The sequence below is a fragment of the Salmo salar genome, chromosome ssa21 (assembly GCF_905237065.1).
Source record: "Salmo salar chromosome ssa21, Ssal_v3.1, whole genome shotgun sequence".
NCBI lineage: Eukaryota > Metazoa > Chordata > Actinopteri > Salmoniformes > Salmonidae > Salmo > Salmo salar.
The window spans coordinates 30,692,437-30,712,785 of NC_059462.1; the positions used below are offsets into that span (position 1 = coordinate 30,692,437).

A 20,349-nucleotide genomic window follows, 5' to 3' on the forward strand; every position below is an offset into this window, starting at 1 on the left:
CACATGGAATCGTTGAAGTTTTGTTTTCTGAGTTTTAATTAAACACGTGAAGTCTTTGGATAAGGGAAATGTTCTGGGAACCTGAGATAAAATATGTTGAAACTGTTGAAGGTCTTTCTTTAATTTGTCTAATAAATTAAGAAACACTTCTGTGAAGGGGTGGTATGACTCTTGACCTCTATAATGGCTTCCCTTTGTGGTCTGATCAGCCCCATTGAAAAGCCATTTGGATAGTGAATTTAAGGTCATTTGTGATACTGATTTTAAGGAAATTTGTAGAACTGATAATTATGATGGAGTTAAAGTTCTTAGACACAATTGGTAATTTTAACCAATGAGAAGACAGAATGACGACAATGGTACAATAATTTTTTCTTTGTGGAGTAGTTCAGATTAGTCATTTTGATCGGATTATGTTATTTGAATATCTTTTGACCAGTAGTAGTATTCCTGTACATTATCTAGCCAAGTTCATATTCCCTTAGGTAGTCAGCTGTTGTTGAATTCAGTGGAAAAGATTTAACACAACAAGGCGGTGGTATTTATATAATAGTATTATTATATTTTCTTGTGGAATAAGGCTATAATCTTAGCAAGATAAGTTTAATAATGGTAGACTTATGTCAAGTATTTAGGATATATTCTAAGCCAATGGGACAGGAATATATGACATCTGTAGGTGATCCAGGATAATTGAGGGTATCGAGATAAATTTAAGTAGCTATGGAATAATCTTGATATTAAGACATGTTGATTTTTCTCAAATCCAGGAGTGCAACCAGGGAGACAGTGAGACATTTAGTCAATATTTGGAAACAACCCATATTTGATACTGACTGTTATGAGAAAGAGCGACAGACAGATAGAAGGTAGGGCAGACGGAGAAGTCCTCCCCTGCACTGCTGAGACCTTGATGGGTTGGAAGTAGCAGGAGGAGAGCATAAGCCAGGAAGAGAAGATAAAAGAGACACAGAAGAATTAGATAACAGTTAGTGAGTGGAGACCAGCATAGTTAAATTATAAACAGGAGAGGACAGAAATAATACTGGGACAGACAGTAAAGACATAATAAGAATATAAGATAGGAAGAGAATTTAGTTTGGTTCGCTTAGCTTTAGGATATTAATTCATGGAGAGACTATCGGCTCCATTGGCATGTATTTTAGTTTTGATTTTAAGTTTACACTTGACAGATAATTGTTACAGGATAGCCAAGAACGAATTCCCCAGGGAGAATTGGACATGTGGAACATGAAAGGGGGCAATCCCACAAGAGAAGGTCTGACATAAGGATAATTTACTAATCTTACCAAAGACACTGTTTAGATATGCGGCAATATTGACACATGGGCGGAGCCAGGTGTCAACAGGGGGTAGGATGGTAGAACAGGTGATAGAGCAGGTAAGGAAACACTGCAGGTTAGGAAAGACCTAGTGGCCTAGAGAATAACTACTTAAAAAAAGAAAAAACTATTTTTTTGTAGGATATCCATTCCAACATTTGGAAATGGACTTATTGAACTATTCCGAAGAGAGGGGAAGAAGGGGTGTTTAACAATTAATAGATAAGTATAGCAAATGGGTAGAAGCGTTCCCAACTTACTTGGTGGACATGATTATGGTAACTAAAATATGAGGTCAAGATATTATCCCTAGAGTTGGTTTACTAGGATCTATCTCTTTAAATGATGGATGACATTTTAGCTAATCGGGTTGAACAAATAGAATGCCAGAGTTAGAGATACCAGAACAGGTAGACATAGAAGTTGAAGAAATACTAGCAGAGCACATGAGAAGACTGTTTGTTAACCAAACCCGTATGTCCAAGATTTTGTGTCCAACAGGTGAATTACAGGAGAAGGTGATTCACTCAATCCAACCAGGAGACTGGGTGCGGATCCATTCCCTGAGGAGAAAAGACTGGAAGCAGCCCCGTTGGGAAGGCCCATACCAGGGTCTGTTAAACCACTGCCTTTGCAATTAGAAAAACTGAGAGAGTCACTTGGGTCCACGTTATCCACTGCAAGAAGGTATGTACACATATGAGCACTGCTGATCACACACAGAGTTAGGAGAAGAACTGAGTACCAACAGGGTCCGGGGGTTACCTCCTTAACGAAGATTCCCTATCCCGACCGTTCATCACTGTGTGTGTTCCTAGAGGTGTGAGTATGGGGCAGTACCTAGCAGATCGATTAAGGGCAGGAGAGGGTTGGCGGTTTTTGGGAAGAGTAGAGACTCTGAGCTGCATCATAGTCTTGGTAATCTTTCTGATACATTCAGATCCACCACCTTCCGGTACTAATCATACGACACTGTTGTCATTTATAAGAATGAAAATATAAACTATATAATACACTGAGTGACGTACAGAATAAGGAGCCAAAGAAGATCAAGATGTAGAATTTAAGGTAAACATTAAACGATTCCCGAGGAAAGCAAATAACTTTACAGGGATTGGGTGGGCCAGATTGAAGTACTCAGCCAACCCACCTCGGTTCACTTAAATTCCTGATGAGTACCAGTGTTCTAGATACAAGAATGGCACCGAGAACTTAGATGATTTTAATGGCTATAATGCAATCGTTAATGTGACTGACTTAGGTTTGAAAGTACAGTAGAAAATTCTTAACCTCACAGTACCTATAACTGATGTAGAGTGGGCTAGTACCAGCAAAGGACACATACAACAGAAATTACCACAAAGGGTGGTTAGGAACTTGCGCCTGGGGTTATTGGTCCAACCAGTTCGAATTAGTCATCAGAGGCCAGTTATAGGAGGCTAAAGTAGGCACAGGAGGAGTTTTGACCAGGATGGGAGTAGCTTTGTCTAGATGGATGCTATTGGCATCCTCAGGGAAGTTCCAGATTAATACAAAGCTATGAATCAAATATGTGAAGGCTTTAACACTACATTATTTTGGTGGTTGACAATAAATAAAAATGTGGATTGGATTAAGGACATCTTTTATAATCAACAGAGATTCATGAATGAAACCGGGGATGTAGTAAAGGGGTTCTCTGACCAATTATCCGCCACCTCCCTCATGACCTGGTAAAATAGACTGACTCTCAATATGTTATTGGCAGAAAAGGGCGGTGTGGGTAGAATGATGGGGTTTCATTGCTGCACGTACGTACGTTCCTGATAACACAGCTTCAGCTGGATCAGTGACTAAGGCCCTGGCAGGGTTAACCACATTAGCTAATGACTTAGCAGAGAATTCGGGTGTGGATACTTTCCTGACAGGATGGTTTGATAACATGTTCAAGAAATGGAAAAGTGTTGTAAGTACGATATTGTGGGCTGCTTTCACCTGTATGAGTGTGTTTGTGTTGTGTGGTTGTTGTTTGGTCCCGTGTGCGAGAGGTCTCATTTCCAGGATTCTGGAGAGATCGATAACGGAGCAGATAGTGAGATACGGACCGATTCCAAGTTCAGATCAGTGGGACGACAAAAACTTACCGCCGAGCCTGGTGGAGGATTCATTCAATTATGAGGAGCCCATGTTAGATGAGACCATCTTTAGAGTTTAGGAAGACTGTTTCTTTAAGTAAAGGCCATAACAAAAATCCTGATCCAAAGTGCTATGATTGGAGTAGGCTTAGAACAGTCATCGATAAGTATGTGTTGACAGTATATGCATTTGTTTTCTTTGATGTCCTGAATTAGTTTGATTTTGTGTAACATTACTGAATTAGTTAGATTTTGTGTGAAATTTCTGAATCCAATAAAAATAGATGTGTTAGTGTATGTGAAATATTTAGTCAATCGGGTGGATTGTAATGGAAATTATATGATTAAAGGTTTGACTAAATGATTTCACTCAGAAACCCTATAACCTGTTGAAATGTATTCGAAATAAGGCTATAATAATGGGTTAAAAACTATATTCCAAAAATGAGCAGGGCAGAGTTGATAAGACGACCTTGGGAAAGGAACAGAAGATGCCTCCCTAAGTTAGGGAGAGAAACAATGGCCTGGGAACGGCTAGTTGGCAGGAGATTAGAAGACAGGTGGCAAGGTTGATAAGGAATGTATGTGTACTGTGGAAAAATACAGCCGCCTAAAGCGGGGTGGAGTTCTCTACTGATGTGTGTGTGTTAATATAAAAGGCTTTGTACATTGTAAGGATTTCAGAGCTCTCATAGATAAACGTTTTGACCCTTGTGGGCTGGCTATCCGTCTGCTTCATTCAACCAGAATCTTACACACTCTGGGGGGGCAGACTGAGTAGTTTAATTGAAGTTCGGTTTAAGAACATTGATAACTTAATTCACGTAACAAAACATTAACAAAATGCCTCATAACAACATCAACTCACACATAACTCATATATGACCTAAATACCCCTCAGTCCTTTTTGCACTCACACTGAAGGCACAAGAACAAAACATGATCAGTGAATCCTTTTAACTGTATAAACCCTGTGTGGCCGGTTACAGCTACTGACCCCGGCACACATGTATGACAGAGTCGGCATGGATTAAAATCTGTCCTGCTGCCCTTTGACTTCCCGGCTTTCCAACACTTTACTATCTCTTCAATAAAGCCAAAAAATGGGCATTACCCCACTCCTTAATTATTATGAAATAAAAAAAAGTATAAATCAGTCAACAACCATATTGTAGTACCGTGTTAAAAACATGGTTGAACATTACGACATGATGCTTTAGTTTTTTAAAAACTATATGTAATAGGATTTAACCACAGATAGAACAATGAGCCAGATATTTCACCGGATGTATAAATGTAAAGCATCCGGTTGGCATTTTCACTCACTACCAAATATGGTGATGAGAAGAAGCCCAGTGACCCAAAACTAGACTCAGAGACAAGCAGAGTGTTTTGTAGACTTTACCCTTTGCCAAAGTTTCAAAAAAAGTGCGTTGTTTAGAAGGAGTGCAAGGGCGAATTGAATTATTACACACACACACATCACAGAAATATGCAAATAAATGCTAGAATGCACCAGTAGGATCTCACTAGCTCCTGCTTGGCACTGCCTGCCTCCTTGCATGTTCTGCCCACTATGATTAATTTGCTCCCATTGAAAACGACAGGCTCTGGTCTATCTTGGGTTAGTTATACAAATCTTTGGTTTAACTTTAACCCAGGGTATTTTAAGCTCAAGGCTCTGGATGATGGGAAAAGGTTCTTAGAGTGACATTAGGGAGAGAACTACTAGCCTAGTCCAGAAATGTTCTGTTATGATTCATTTAGAAGAGTTTCACATTCAGCATCATACTGTACAGACACTTTGAGGTTGGTCTCTAAAAGTATTTATAAATAACAACCTGCTAATTTTTCATGACTGTAAACAAATCCCAGACCTGCTGTGTTATGATGAAGTAAAATAAATAGCTATTTGCTACAGTATATCGTAACAGTTTGAGCCACAGTATGTCTTATCTTCAGGTTTCTATACCAGTACTTCCCAACAAATTTGTGCTATAAGTCAAAAATCTGGTGGTCCCAGAGGAGAGGATTGGGAAACCCTTCTCTATACCATGCTGTTTTGCACTTTTATACTAAGTTTGCTCAACTGCACATGGGTAAAAAAAAAATATGTTTTGGACAGTAGGGGGCATTCTTGAGCTTTTAGAGTCTATCTTGCTTGGTTACCTATTAAACAAACTGACACACGCCACTGAAACAACTCCATCCCTCATACCACTGGCCTCAGCGTAGAGCTACCGGAAAGACATGTTTACGTATAAAGTTTTCATTTACTTCACTTTGAAATGACAGTATGAAAAGCAGCCTCGAAAGCATAGGGAATGGACCAGTGCATATATTGTTGGCTTGAGAACCAACCTGATAACATTCAGTTCTCCTCATGGTTACACTGAGTTCAGATATGTGCCCTGAGGTTTCACTTCAGTTTGATATTTCTCTGTTAATGACTGTCATTGTATTTACATAATGGCTGTCAGGTACACAATGCAGTCTAGTGAAACCACTAATGTTCAGCCCATTCACAAGGTGGTGAAGTTCTCAACCTGTCTGTTGTTATTGTGTTTTGCCAGTCTCCCATGGTTTTTGAAATGGGATCAATCGGACAGGTACAGACACAGTGTTAGTGTATTAATTATGTAGTCAGGTGGCACGCAATGACTCTCCTTCATATTCCAGAGGTCAATACGTTTCTGTATAGTTATGGGTCATTGAAAAAGACCTTGGGTGCGCCTGCGAGTGTGTGTGTGTTAACCCAGTTTCCTTGTGTGGTGGCCCAGGAAACAGCTTGAGGAGCTGCAGGAAGCTCACATACTGAGCGGGCAGCTGAGTGCCTCAGAGCAGCTAGCCCTACTGAGCAGCCACGACCTCCCTCAGGCACTAGCGGGAACCTTCTTCATCCAGGTACAGTAGGCTGACTGGTATGAGTATCATCTTTGAGGAAAATGGCCTTTCATGCTGAAATAGCAATAACACTTCGCTAGGATGCATCTCAATCAGAGAATGTGAGCAGAGTTGAGCGGTCGAAAATCCCGCTCAACGCACATGGAGTGGTGCTTGCGCAAAGCTCCGGCACTCCACGTCCTTTCCAAACGCTCCTCGCTCAAAGGAAAAAAACTGCTGCTCCAAATTCACATATATTGTCTGTGACTTACTTCGAATTAAATTCAAATTAAACAAAAAATACCTTATTAGGCTCCATCTACAGTGCCTTTGAATTCATTTTTAGAAACATGAGTTTGGCTTGAGTCTGTGTCTTCAGGTGATGGTGCCTAGAGAACACGCCAGCAGCGGAGAATATGCGCTCAGTGCTTGCAGAGCCACTGGGAATGCTAAACACCCTTGGGACTCTTGCCAGGCTGGGCAGGGATGAGTATGTGTTTTTCTGTAGGTAGGCCTAAAGGATTTTAGGTAAAATAACCCTATCAAAACAGAAAGATCCTTGAAAGAGGTAATATGCCAGACCTATTGAGCCAAAATCAATGATGGCCTATTGTTTAGATAATAGAATGAAAATTAACGAAACTTTTAAGAGATCTGATTTTCACTTTATAAATACATTGCTACAATGACCAACTTAGCTAGCTACCCACCGCGTTCCTTTCTGCTGTGCCTGACATACACTGAGCTTGTGAAGTGAGCGCTACTGGAGCGAAATTGGAGTGAGCGAGAAGGCCGACGTTCCAGCCTTTGGGAAACTTGCTCCAGTAAAATTGGGCACGCTCCACTGCTTGCTCCGATCCACTCACATACTCTGATCTCAATCTAGAACAAAAGCCAGGAGACTGTAAAGATTCAGTTTGCCCATCCCTTCCTTAGAAGGGTTGGCTTTCAGACATTTCCTGTTATGGAAGGTTTAGGAGGATATGACTGGGAGAGTCCACATTACCATTGAATTAATTATTTCATCTGGTCTTAGTCACGCACATGCTCACAAATACACCACGCGAGCCAGGAAGTGTGGTCCTCAAACCAAAATAGACAGGGGTCACGTGGGAGATTGCTACATGGTATTTCACACGCTTAATCATTACAGTGTATCGATTAAAACTTTCAGGAACATACCATCGTGTCACATTGTGGAGGAGAACAATAGAGTGTGTTTTAGAGAGTTACAGGGAAATTCTGTTGTGAAATATTCAGAGTATCTCCTGTCACCATCTGAGACCACACTTTCCTGTGCCACGTCCTGACCATAGAGTGCTCTTATTTTCTATGGTAGAGTAGGTCAGGGTGTGACTGGGGGGTTTATCTAGTTTATTTTTTCTATGTTGTGCTCTAGTTTCTATGTTGGGGTTTTTGTATGATTCCCAATTAGGGGCAGCTGGTCATCGTTGTCTCTAATTGGGGATCATATTTAATTAAGTAGTTGTTTTTCCCACCTGTGTTTGTGGGAGATTATTTTGAGTTAGTGCATGTTGCACCTCTGTCGTCACGGTTTGTGTTTTGTTTATAGTTTATTGTTTGTTTGGCTAAGTTTCACAATATAATAAAGATGTGGAACGATATACGATATACGTGACAGAATCTCCCACCACCAAAGGACCAAGCAGCGTGCCCAGGATGAGCAGGGATCCTGGGCCCGGGAGGAAAGGGAGTGGAGGACATCCTGGACCTGGGAGGAGGTAATGGCAGGGGACAAGACCCTGCCGTGGAAGCAGGCGGCAACAGCGAGAGAGGAACGGCGACGATACAATGAATTAGCACGGCAACGACGGAAGCCCGAGAGGCAGCTCCAAACAAACATTTGCGGGGGGGGCACACGGGGAGATTGGCGGAGTCAGGGTTTAGACCTGAGCCAACTCCCCTTGCTTACCGTGGGGAGCGTGTGACCAGTCAGGCACCGTGTTATGCGGTGATGCGTATGGTATCCCCAGTGCGCATTCACAGCCCGGTGCGCTTGTGGCAGGCTCCCCGCATTTGCCGGGCTAAAGTAAGCATTCAGCCAGGACGGGTTGTGCCGGCTCAGCGCTCCTGGTCTCCAGTACGCCTCCTCGGTCCAGGATATCCTGCGCCAGCTCTACGCACTGTGTCGCCAGTGCGCCTTCACAGCCCAGTGCGTCCTGTGCCAGCGCCCCGCACTTGCCAGGCGCTAAAGTGAGCATCCAGCCAGGACGGGTTATGCCAGCCCTACACTCCAGACCTCCAGTGCGCCTCCACAGCCCAGTATATCCTGTGCCTGCTCCCCGCACCCGGTCTCCAGTGCATCTCCCAAGCCTGGTAAGCCCTGTGGCAGCTCCCCGCATCAGGCTGCCAGTATGTCTCCTCAGTCCGGTGAGACCTGTTCCGGCTCCACGTACGAAGCCTCCAGTCATGATCCATGGCCCGGAGCCTGTAGTGATGATCCATGGCCCAGAGCCTCCAGTGATGATCCATGGCCCGGAGCCTCCAGTGATGATCCATGGCGCGGAGCCTGTAGTGATAATCCATGGCACAAAGCCTCCAGTGATAATCCATGGCCCGGAGCCTCCAGTGATGATCCATGGCCCGGAGCCTCCAGTGATGATCCATGGCGCGGAGCCTGTAGTGATAATCCATGGCACGAAGCCTCCAGTGATAATCCATGGCCCGGAGCCTCCAGTGATAATCCATGGCACAAAGCCTCCAGTGATGATCCATGGCACGAAGCCTCCAGTGATGATCCATGGCCCGGAGCCTCCAGTGATGATCCATGGCACGAAGCCTCCAGCAGCGATCCATGGCGTAGGCGACGGTAGGCGGTCCAGGGTTCTTCGTCCTGCACCAGAGCCGTCTCCAATGCTGGCGGATCCACAGGATGAGAAGGTTCTTCGTCCTGCACCAGAGCCGCCACCAACACTAGACACCCCCCCAACCCTCCCTTTTGGTTTCAGGTTTTGCGGCCTGAGTCCGCACCTTTGGGGGGGGGGGGGGTACTGTCAGGTCCTGACCATAGAGTGCTCTTATTTTCTATGGTAGAGTAGGTCAGGGCGTGACTGGGGGGTTTATCTAGTTAATTTTTTCTATGTTGTTTTCTAGTTTCTTTTTTCTATGTTGAGGTTTTTGTATGATTCCCAATTAGAGGCTGGTCATCGTTGTCTCTAATTGGGGATCATATTTAATTAAGTAGTTGTTTTTCCCACCTGTGTTTGTGGAAGATTATTTTGAGTTAGTGCATGTTGCACCTCTGTCGTCACGGTTTGTGTTTTGTTTGTAGTTTTTTGTTTGTTTGGCTAAGTTTCACAACATAATAAAGATGTGGAACGAAGCTCACACTGCGCTTTGGTCCGTTCCTACACACAGATGTGACATCCTGGTTCAGATACATTTCCTCACTGACAGCAGTTCACTCCTCCTTTGATTCTAACCTTATTTTGGATGAATAGGCTTTATAATCGTTTTCCCCGCTTAAGACTTGTGAAATATTTTAGGCACAATGTGTCCCGCCTCAGTGGGTAATTGTTGTTTTTTGTCTCTCTCTTTATGTGATGGACATACCATTTTATTTGTGAATGTGTCAGGTATGCCACTGACCCAGCCAGTTACTGCTGCTAGTTTAATCTGGTGACATGCGACTTTGTCATGGAGTTATTATTTTACTAATAAAGACATAGTAACCATTGCACGGGTGACTGGCCAACACACCTTACCTGCCCACAAGAGAGCCATCAGGGCTTAGAAAGAAATACCTGTAGGTGTTAAGCTGCCCTGCTGGCATTGTGTAGTATATCCAAGCTGGTTAGTTTAGTTAGAAGGTGAAAGAGCATTGTGAGGTTGTCACGCCCTGGCCATAGAGAGGGTTTTGTTCTCTATTTTGGTTAGGCCAGGGTGTGACTAGGGTGGGCGTTCTATGTTCGTTTTCTATGTTTTTGTATTTCTTTGTTTTGGGCCGAGTATGGTTCCTAATCAGAGGCAGCTGTCTATCGTTGTCTCTGATTAGGAATCATACGTCTCCAGGACCCGGTCTATCCTTTGCCTGCTCCCAGAGCCAGGCCTCCTGCATGTCTCCCCTGCCTGGTGAGTCCTGTGCCTGCTCCCAGAGCCAGGCCTCCTGCATGTCTCCCCAGCCTGGTGCGTCCTGTGCCTGCTCCCAGAGCCAGGCCTCCTGCATGTCTCCCCAGCCTGGTGCGTCCTGTGCCTGCTCCCAGAGCCAGGCCTCCTGCATGTCTCCCCAGCCTGGTGAGTCCTGTGCCAGAGTCGCCCGCCTGTCCGGAGCTGCCAGAGTCGCCCGCCTGTCCGGAGCTGCCAGAGTCGCCCGCCTGTCCGGAGCTGCCAGAGTCGCCCGCCTGTCCGGAGCTGCCAGAGTCGCCCGCCTGTCCGGAGCTGCCAGAGTCGCCCGCCTGTCCGGAGCTGCCAGAGTCGCCCGCCTGTCCGGAGCTGCCAGAGTCGCCCGCCTGTCCAGGGCCCGCTGCGAGGGTACCCAGTCTGGGGTCGGCGGCGAGGGTCCCCACTCCAGAGGCGCCACCTAAGTGGGCCAAGCCGAAGATGGAGCGGGGTCCACGTCCCGCACAGCCGTAAGGAAGGCCCACCCGGACCCTCCCCTTTAGAGTCAGGTTTTGCGGCCGGAGTCCACACCTTTTGGGGGGGGGGTACTGTCACGCCCTGACCATAGAGAGGGTTTTGTTCTCCATTTTGGTTAGGCCAGGGTGTGACTAGGGTGGGCGTTCTATGTTCCTTTTTCTATGTTTTTGTATTTCTTTGTTTTGGGCCGAGTATGGTTCCTAATCAGAGGCAGCTGTCTATCATTGTCTCTGATTAGGAATCATACTTAAGCAGCCTTTTCCCACTTGTGCTTTGTGGGATCTTGTGTTTGTGTAGCTGCCTGTGAGCAGCCCAGAACGTCATGCTTCGTTTTCATCTGTATTGTTTTGGTGAGTTTCATATTTATTAAACATGTGAAACTCTAAGTACGCTGCGCCTTGGTCTACTCCTTTAGATGAACATGACAGAGGTAGAGAGCATCGTGTCCTTCCAGACATTTGTCTGTGCATATGATTGTGATGAGCGATACTTAACACGACTAAGCACAAGCAGTGTTCTGTATTAATTAATTAAGAAGCGATGACCACATCGAATCATGTCATGTTTTTCTCAATGTGGTTTGTATTTGTATTGAAACACTAATGTCAGCAGTGTACATAACCCTCTTGTGACTGGGGATCATGAGGATAGCTGGGAAACATTTTGTAAACCACCATTCCTGAGTCATTGTAGATGTGACATTTTCAGTCTAATAAAAAGCATGAGCTGGCACACACCCAGAGAAAAGTATTTAATGTCGAGGTGCTGACTAAAGGGGAATAAACTGTAAGCTATGAAAACAAAGAGTCGCACCCAGAAGAAGGCATTGGTGATGCCGAGACGTTGGTGTTTTTTTACCCAATAGATTACTGGGAGGTTATATATATGGAGTGTGAGACTTTCTTTGTTTTTATAGCTTACAGAATCTTTTTCAGTAAAAACATGATCATGCCCCAATATTCCTTTTCAGTCTTAAAGTAATTGCCCAGTCAAAATGTCACTTTTAAAAGTTAATATTCTGTCAACCTATATCGAAAAATTGTTGTTGACTCATCCTATACCTGTATTTGTGGCCAAAGCATAAATAGGAGAAAAAACATTTATCTCAGACCGTTTCAAGAATGCTTGCTATTTCCTCATAGAACATGATGTCATCTCCCTGAGGAGGATGAGCTAACCAATCAGCGGTCTAGAGGAGGATGAGCTGGCCAGTAAGCGGTCTACTTGCGTGAATATTTTTTATGACCATTCTGTTGCTGGTGTACGCCCACATCATTCCAACACAGAAAATCTGCTTTTTAACAAACTTAATAAAACAAATTGCAAGGAAAACTATTTCACTCATTGTAAGTAATTATAGGTCATATTTCATAGAAACCTGGAAACACTGGGCAGTTACTTTAAGAAATAGGTCGTCTTCTAGGAATATCACATCGTAGAACTACACTGAACAAAAATATAAACGCAACATGTAAAGTGTTGGTTTCATGAGCTGAAATAAAAGTCCCAGAAATTTTCCGTGCGGACAAAAAGTGTATTTCTCTCAAATTTTGTGCACAAATTTGTTTACATCCCTGCTAGTGGGCATTTCTCCTTTGTCAAGATCATCGATCCACCTGACATGTGTGGCAAGCTGATTAAACGCTTGTGCTGGGGACAATAAAAGGCCACTCTAAAATGTGCAGTTTTGTCACACAACACAATGCCCAGATGTTTTGAGGGAGCGTGCAATTGGCATGCTGACTGCAGGAATGTCCGGCAGAGCTGTTGCTAAAGAATTTAATGTTAATTTCTCTACCATAAGCTGCCTCCATCGTTGTTTTAGAGAATTTGGCAGTACGGCCGACCAGCCTCACAACCGCAGACCACATGTAAGGCGTCGTGTGGGCGAGCGTTTTGCTTATGCCAATGTTGTGAACAGTGCGCTCCCATGGTGGGATTATGGTATGGGCAGGCATAAACTACGGACAACGAACACAACTGCATTTTATCGATGGCAATTTGAATGCACAGTGATACCGTGATGAGATCCTGAAGCCCATTGTCGTGTCATTCATCAACCTTAATCACCGCATGTGTCACGTCCTGACCAGTAAAGGGGTTATTTGTTATTGTAGTTTGGTCAGGACGTGGCAGGGGGGTGTTTGTTTTATGTGGTTCGGGGTTTGTTGGGATATGTGTTTATGTAGAGGGGTGTTTGTTTAGAGTATTCCGGGGTTTTTGTTTTATGTTCTATGTTTTGTATTTCTATGATCTGTCTATGTTGTGTATTTCTTTGTGTTGGCCTGGTATGGCTCTCAATCAGAAACAGCTGTACATCGTTGTTGCTGATTGGGAGTCATACTTAGGTTGCCCTGTTTTCACATGTCCCTTGTGGGAAGTTGTTTTTGCACTGCTGTGTTAGCCTGCAATACTGTTTGTGCGTTCGTTTTCTTGTTTTGTTTATTTAGTGTTCAATAAAAGTTAATATGAGCACTCAACCCGCTGCGCCTTGGTTCACTATATACGACGACCGTTACAGCATGTTTCAGCATGATAATGCACGGCCACATGTCGCAAGGATCTGTACACAATTCCTGGATGCTAAAATTGTCCCAGTTCTTCCATGGTCTGCATACTCAACAGACATGTCACCCATTGAGCATGTTTGAGATGCTCTGGATCGACATGTACGACAGCATGTTCCACTTCGCACAGCCATTGAAGAGGAGTGGGACAACATTCCACAATCGACAACCTGATCAACTCTATGTGAAGGAGATGTGTCGCGTTGCATGAGGCAAATGGTGGTCACACTAGATACTGATTGGTTTTCTGATCCACACCCATGATTATTTAGGTATCTGTGACCAACCAATGCATATATGTATTCCGAGTCATGTGAAAGCCATAGATTAGGGCCTAATGAATGTATTTAAATTGACTGATTTCCTTAAATCTTGTTGCATTTATATTTATTTTCAGTATATGTGACACGTTGTGTCTGGAATCTCAGATCATGTGCCATAACTTAGTTTACGACACAGCCATATGCAAGTAGCTCGGAAAGCTGTTTTTTGTGTGAAGTAGAACCATTTTTCCAGCAAAAAAAGTTATATTTTGAAAGTACACCATGTTTGTTCTCTTCGGCCTTTACATTGTATTTCTGTATGTCCTAATATTTGTTTATAATGTTGCACTGAAGGTCTGTTGCCACTGCAATGGGAAAATGTGTTAACTTCACTGTCACATTGTCTCTGCTTAACAAACGTGTGTGTGTGTGTGTGTGTGTGTGTGTGTGTGTGTGTGTGTGTGTGTGTGTGTGTGTGTGTGTGTGTGTGTGTGTGTGTGTGTGTGTGTGTGTGTGTGTGTGTGTGTGTGTGTGTGTGTGTGTGTGTGTACAGGAGCGTGTGTTTGAGGAGACTGAGGACAAGCAGATTGTCTTCCAGGTGGTGGAGAGTCACGTGGGAGAGGGCGTGATCCTCAGTAGCTCCACCTGCAGCCTGTTGCCTGGCAACGTCTTCTCCAGAACCGGAAGCGCTGCATCATATCTCACCCGGTCAGTCCAGCATTACCCCAAACACCAAGACTGTGTCCAATATGGCGCCCTAATCCCATTCCTTTTGGCCAGAGCACTGCACAGCATAGGGAACAGGATGCTCTCTCCCTGTCCGAGGCCAGTACTTTTGGTGTTTGCACAAGGGAATGACCCATCCATTCCAACAGTAACATTTGTAACCTTCAGGTTCTAATCTCTAGGTTGCAACACTACATTTTATTGCAGTCCAGTCCTTGTCCAGTCTTAAAGAAGTATTAGAGAACCTTATGGACTTTAACCCCTCTTCCCTCAGTCTCCTAACAACTAGCTAACCACTGAAATTCCACCCTTATCTATCGCCTTGAGGCTTAAACACACACACATACAGACACAGTCTTCCTAGGTTTTTGGCCTTTCTAGGGAGTTTCTCCTAGGGAGTTTTTCCTAGCCACCGTGCTTCTTTCACATGCATTGCTTGCTGTTTGGGGTTTTAGGCTGGGTTTCTGTACAGCACTTTGAGATATCAGCTGATGTACGAAGGGCTATATAAATACATTTGATTTGATTTGATTCTGTGGCCAGCGAGACGAGTTCACCTTTACCTGGGAAGGTTTGTGTGCATGTGCGCGTATGTGTGTGTTGATTGTAGCCTTCCCTGTGGCTCAGTTGGTAGAGCATGGTGTGTGCAACGCCAGGGTTGTGGGTTCGATTCCCACGGGGGGCCAGTACAAAAAAATTAAAAATGCATGAAATGTATGTATTCACTACTGTAAGTCGCTCTGGATAAGAGTGTCTGCTAAATGACTTAAATGTAAATGAATGTTTAATCGCCCAATGGTTTTACCTCAGTGCCACTCTTTTCATAGAGGCCTTCACAGAGGGAGATGTGTGAGCTAAGCCCTGCTTATGGCTCACAGAGTAATGTGGTCCAACAGAGAAGAACATACCCTGGGTGTGTGTATAGGGCTGTGGCGGTCATGACATTTTGTCAGCCAGTGATTGTCATGCAGATAACTGCCGGTCTCACGGTAATTGACTGTTAATTAACATAAACACATAGTCTACAAGCCACTGATGTGAACCTTTGGGACATTTATATTTTTTAAAAAAAAGTCTAAATCCTTTTTAAAATAGCCAACACCGTCACAATGAATCCATTATTTATTTTAGGCCTTATGTTAGGTAGGCCCTGATCTGGCTATGCCATATGGCTGTGGGCAACACTAGTTCATTTTGCAGGCAAGATATGCTTATAATTCCTGTGGCATTATTTTATATTATCTTATAGTAAGAACAATACAATTGAACATAGCTGAATAAAATAGAAAATATATTTTTCCCCAAACGATTTCCGAGGGAGTGTGTATATGCAGCTATTCTGTGTTGAGTGGCTTTTCTCTATTGAGGTCCTCCTATATGCTTAATTTAGAGTTATTTGTGCAACTTTAGTTGTGATACAAACGTTAGGCTACATGTTTTGATTTCTAATACATTCTAAGGCTGCATGATGCAACAAATTATTATTTGAAAAAAGTTACATGAAAGGGAAGCTGTCACGTCCTGGCCAGTATAAGGTTAATTGGTATTGTAGTTTGGTCAGGACGTGGCAGAGGGTATTCGTTTTATGTGGTTCGGGGTGGTGTGTTTGTTGAAGGGGCATTTGATTTAAGTATTCCGGGGTTTTTGGGCACTGTTTGGTTTTCATGCATTCTATGTTTAGTCTAGTATGTCTGTTTCTATGTTTGGTTAATTGGGGTTGGGACTCTCAGTTGAAGGCAGGTGTTGTCTACTTGCCTTTGATTGAGAGTCCCATATATTAGGGTGTGTTTGTGTTTGTTAGGTGTGGGAGATTGTTCTGCGTGTAGTCTTATGCTTTGCCAGACTGTCTTTGTCGATCGTATTCCTGTTTGTTATTTTGGTGTTCATTTGGTACTTATTAAAACGTCGAGATGAGCATTCACATACCTGCTGCGTTTTGGTCCTCTTTAACCGACGACAAGCGTGACAGAAGCGCTCTTTTCTCAATTTAATCTGGTCTTTACATATAGTTTAATAATATATGTGTGGAATCATTTGTATTTAGAATGGCCCACAAAAAAAGGAAAGTCATCCACGTTACGTGCAGCTACTTTTTTAATATGCAAGGTAGGCAACAACGTTTGTCGTTTTTAGGAATTGAGCAATAAATGTAGCAGCACGAGAAGGCTGGGATCCGCTATTAAAAAGTGGCCAGTCAAAACTCTGTTTTCACAGGCGGTTACGCAATGACTGGGCTTATAAGAACACGTTTCAGTAGGCTCTGTAGGCTATGGGCTCTCCATCCATGTTCCAGGGGGCTTGGGCCTATAAGCTATGTTTGGAGTTATTTGGCCACTTTAGTTGTGATACAAACCTTAGCAAAATATATAGGCCTATGGGCTAGACATTCAGACTATTCTGAATTTGATCTTGTCTTTACATATACTAAACAATATGTTGAAATTAGTTTTGAATTAGAATGGCCCATTATCATCCGTCTGTCGGCGCAGGTTCCAAATCAAATCAAATGTTATGTGTCACATACACATGGTTAGCAGATGTTAATGCGAATGTAGCGAAATGCTTGTGCTTCTAGTTCCAACCATGCAGTAATATCTAACAAGTAATCTAACCTAACAATTTCACAACTACCTTATACACACAAGTGTAAAGGAATTAATAAGAATATGTACATAAAAATATATGAATGAGTGATGGCCGAACGGCATAGGCAAGAGGCAGTAGATGGTATAGAGTACAGTATATGAGATGAGCAATGTAGGGTATGTAAACATTATATAAAGTGGCATTGTTTAAAGTGGCTAGTGATACATTTATTACATCAATTTTTCCATTATTAAAGTGGCTAGAGTTGAGTCAGTATGTTGGCAGCAGCCCCTTAATGTTAGTGATGACTGTTTAACAGTCTGATGGCCTTGAGATAGAAGCTGTTTTTCCAGTCACTCGGTCCCCGCTTTGATGCGCCTGTACTGACCTCGCCTTCTGGATGATAGCGGGGTGAACAGGCAGTGGCTCGGGTGGTTGTTGTCCTTGTTGATCTTTTTGGCTTTCCTGTGACATCGGGTGGTGTAGGTGTCCTGGAGGGCAGGAAGTTTGCCCCCGGTGATGCGTTGTGCAGACCTCACTACCCTCTGGAGAGCCTTGCGGTTGTGGGTGGAGCAGTTGCCGTACCAGGCAGTGATACAGCCTGGTATGTCATCCGTATGCACTCGAATAGCAAATGGAAGACTCTTTTCCTGCTGTTCAGCCAGGTAGGCTACTCCAGTTGTAAAGCGAAGTAATGTGCTTTATATATGGAACATTGAGAAATAAATATAGTATGCTTTGCTTATAGAAAGCTGATGGGATCCTCCTCTTTTTAATAGAGGCCATCAAAATGATGTTTTCTCACGCAATTGCATAGAAATGCGCAACAGGAGCACTTATTCAATGCATCAACGAGCTATGAGGAGCTGGCTCTCGCTGCTCAACAGGTGCTGCTCAACATCCTATTCCGCTCAAACTCTAAATGCCAGGGCTCTCATGAAGTGTTTGATTTGATTTTCAATTGCATTTGCATTGATGTCAGAGTGATTAGAGGGACAATAGAGCGCTGAGTACCGGCCATTAGCGACTGTCCGTTGGCAAGTTTGGTGGGCTACTAATGAACATCAGAGGCATCAGAGAGCTGTTTTGGAGAAGCCTTCAACTGTCACACGGAATTTGACTGAGGTCATGACCGGTGTGGAGGTAAACGGTCACCACAACAGCCCTAGGTGTGTAGCATAACATCTCAATAGTCTCAATTAGCTACCTCCCCTTGTCTCCTCTCCCAAGTCTGTACAGATGTGAGAGAGCTGGACTAGTGAAACTCCTCGTACACAACCACCATATTGTTTTCAACCACCCTGTTTTTCCAAATTCTAACATAAAAAAAGCGAGGCACTAGGCGATGTTCCCTCTAAACTGCACACGGGCGCACAGCTCCCTGGGACTTCAGTGTAGAAGAAATATCAGCCCTCGCAGATAAGCAGGAGATTGAACTTAACTCAACTTTCTAGACTTTTCCCCATTAGTACACACTATCAATGTTTCCCTTTACTGTGGGAATTATGATCGAATCAACGTAATTTTAGCCACTTTCATTGCAACATACCGAAACAAAACGAACTATGCACATAGTATGCAAGAGATTTTGTTGTAGGCAGAACGCATTGGAGTAGGATTCTATTGCATTGAAATGCATGACTCAGCTCGTACTCTACACAGACCAGTGTGGCATAACCAATCAGAGCTGCGGTAGGCCTATATGCAAATAGACCATTGTCATTGGGCTCCCGAATAGCACAGTGGTCTAAGGCACTGCATCTAGTGCTAGAGATGTCACTACATACCCTGGTTCGATTCCAGGCTGTATCACAACCGGCCGTGATTGGGAGTCCCACAGCGTCGTCCGGGTTAGGGTTTTGCCGGGGTGACATCATTGTAAATAAGAATTTGTTCTTAACTGACTTGCTTAGTTAAATGAAAATAATAAATATATATATAATATGGATCTGTGCTATTCACTTTCAACTGGACTGTGTTTACAGCATGAGCGGCCGTGAGTAGATGTGCTTGTTTTGAGATCAAAGCGAGAGCTGCATGTAGCGACTTCTGCACATTTGTTAATATCCTTTGCTAGTTAGTGAGTTATTATCTTAGTTATAGATCATTTGTAGCCAGCAATGGGGGAGATTGCTTCCTACAAGAGCACAAAACGTGTACATTTCTAGACCTTTGAAAAGTCAGTTGAACAAAGAGCTTTTTTTTGTCTTATAGGAGCAGTGTTGAATTTTGAGACGGTCTTGAATAAGCTAAGTAGCCAACAGGCAGTGGGTAGCATAATTTGTCTGATTCTCTGTAATAATAGTATGGGAATGATAATGCATTTTATTTTGTAAAGTGTTTTCTTGCATCAAACAACACAACAAAATGTTCTGTCACCTCCTTGTCTGAAGAACAAGTGGATTAACAGGTTAATGTCAAGCCCTGCATGCTTTTTTCAAAAGTCTCATGGAATATAGGCCTCGTTTTTGATGGTAGGCAACTCTGTTAGACCTATATTTGATCAAATAGCTACAGTAGCTTACTTGACCACTGTCTGAAACTGTAACTTAAAGCGGGTACAGCCTCAGTGTTTACAGTAAAACATTTGAGGTACTAGGGAGTGAAGAGATGGTTTATTGATATGGAGGTTTCTCTGTTGTTGTTCGAGCTGACAAGTTTAGCTCCCTACAGGTGAACCCGCCCTACTACTTGCGTCTGGTGGAGCTGGTGCCACACCCAGAGACGTTGCCGGGGGTGATGGACACCACCCATGCCCTGATGACCGCTGTGGGCCAGGCTCCTGTCAGGCTGAAGAAGGAGATTGATGGCTTCGCCCTGAACCGTGTGCAGTACGCCATCATCGCTGAGTCCTGGAGGCTGGTCAAGGTGGGAGGCAGACTGAATACTGATCAACATACCCTCCTCTCTTATCACTGTATTGGTCTGTTAATTAGTTAGGAACCAAGGGATTATGTATCATGAGTGGAGGTGGATTTGTTTGATGTTGACACTGGCCGTCTTTGTAGACAAGAGTCCCTCAGTCCTTGTAGCTTTGGACTTTGGGTCCCTAATAGTTCTGCTGATGGTCATGTCTAAATGGGAGTGGAGGGGGAAGTCTCTACCAGTTGTCTTCAGGTCTAATCTCCATGCTACCTTTCCAAAAGTGTAACTGTGAAAATGGGGAAATTGGGGATTAAATAAACCTTTTACCTGATGGCAATCTCTATTACCACCACACGGATGGAGGAGATGATTCGGCCCAATGTGTCTTAGTTCCTACTCCTAGTGC

At 43.7% G+C, this 20,349-nt stretch overlaps 1 protein-coding gene across 1 annotated transcript in view; it reads left to right on the forward strand.

Moving 5' to 3' along the window:
• The window catches only part of LOC106582035 (lambda-crystallin homolog), a 40,987-nt gene that overhangs the window by 3,681 nt on the left and 16,957 nt on the right, over window positions 1-20,349 (forward strand). The window contains exons 3-4 of the mRNA XM_045704897.1: window positions 6,245-6,361; window positions 19,752-19,940. Of these exons, the coding sequence (XP_045560853.1) occupies window positions 6,245-6,361; window positions 19,752-19,940 (306 nt within the window). The remainder of the gene's footprint in view (window positions 1-6,244; window positions 6,362-19,751; window positions 19,941-20,349) is intronic.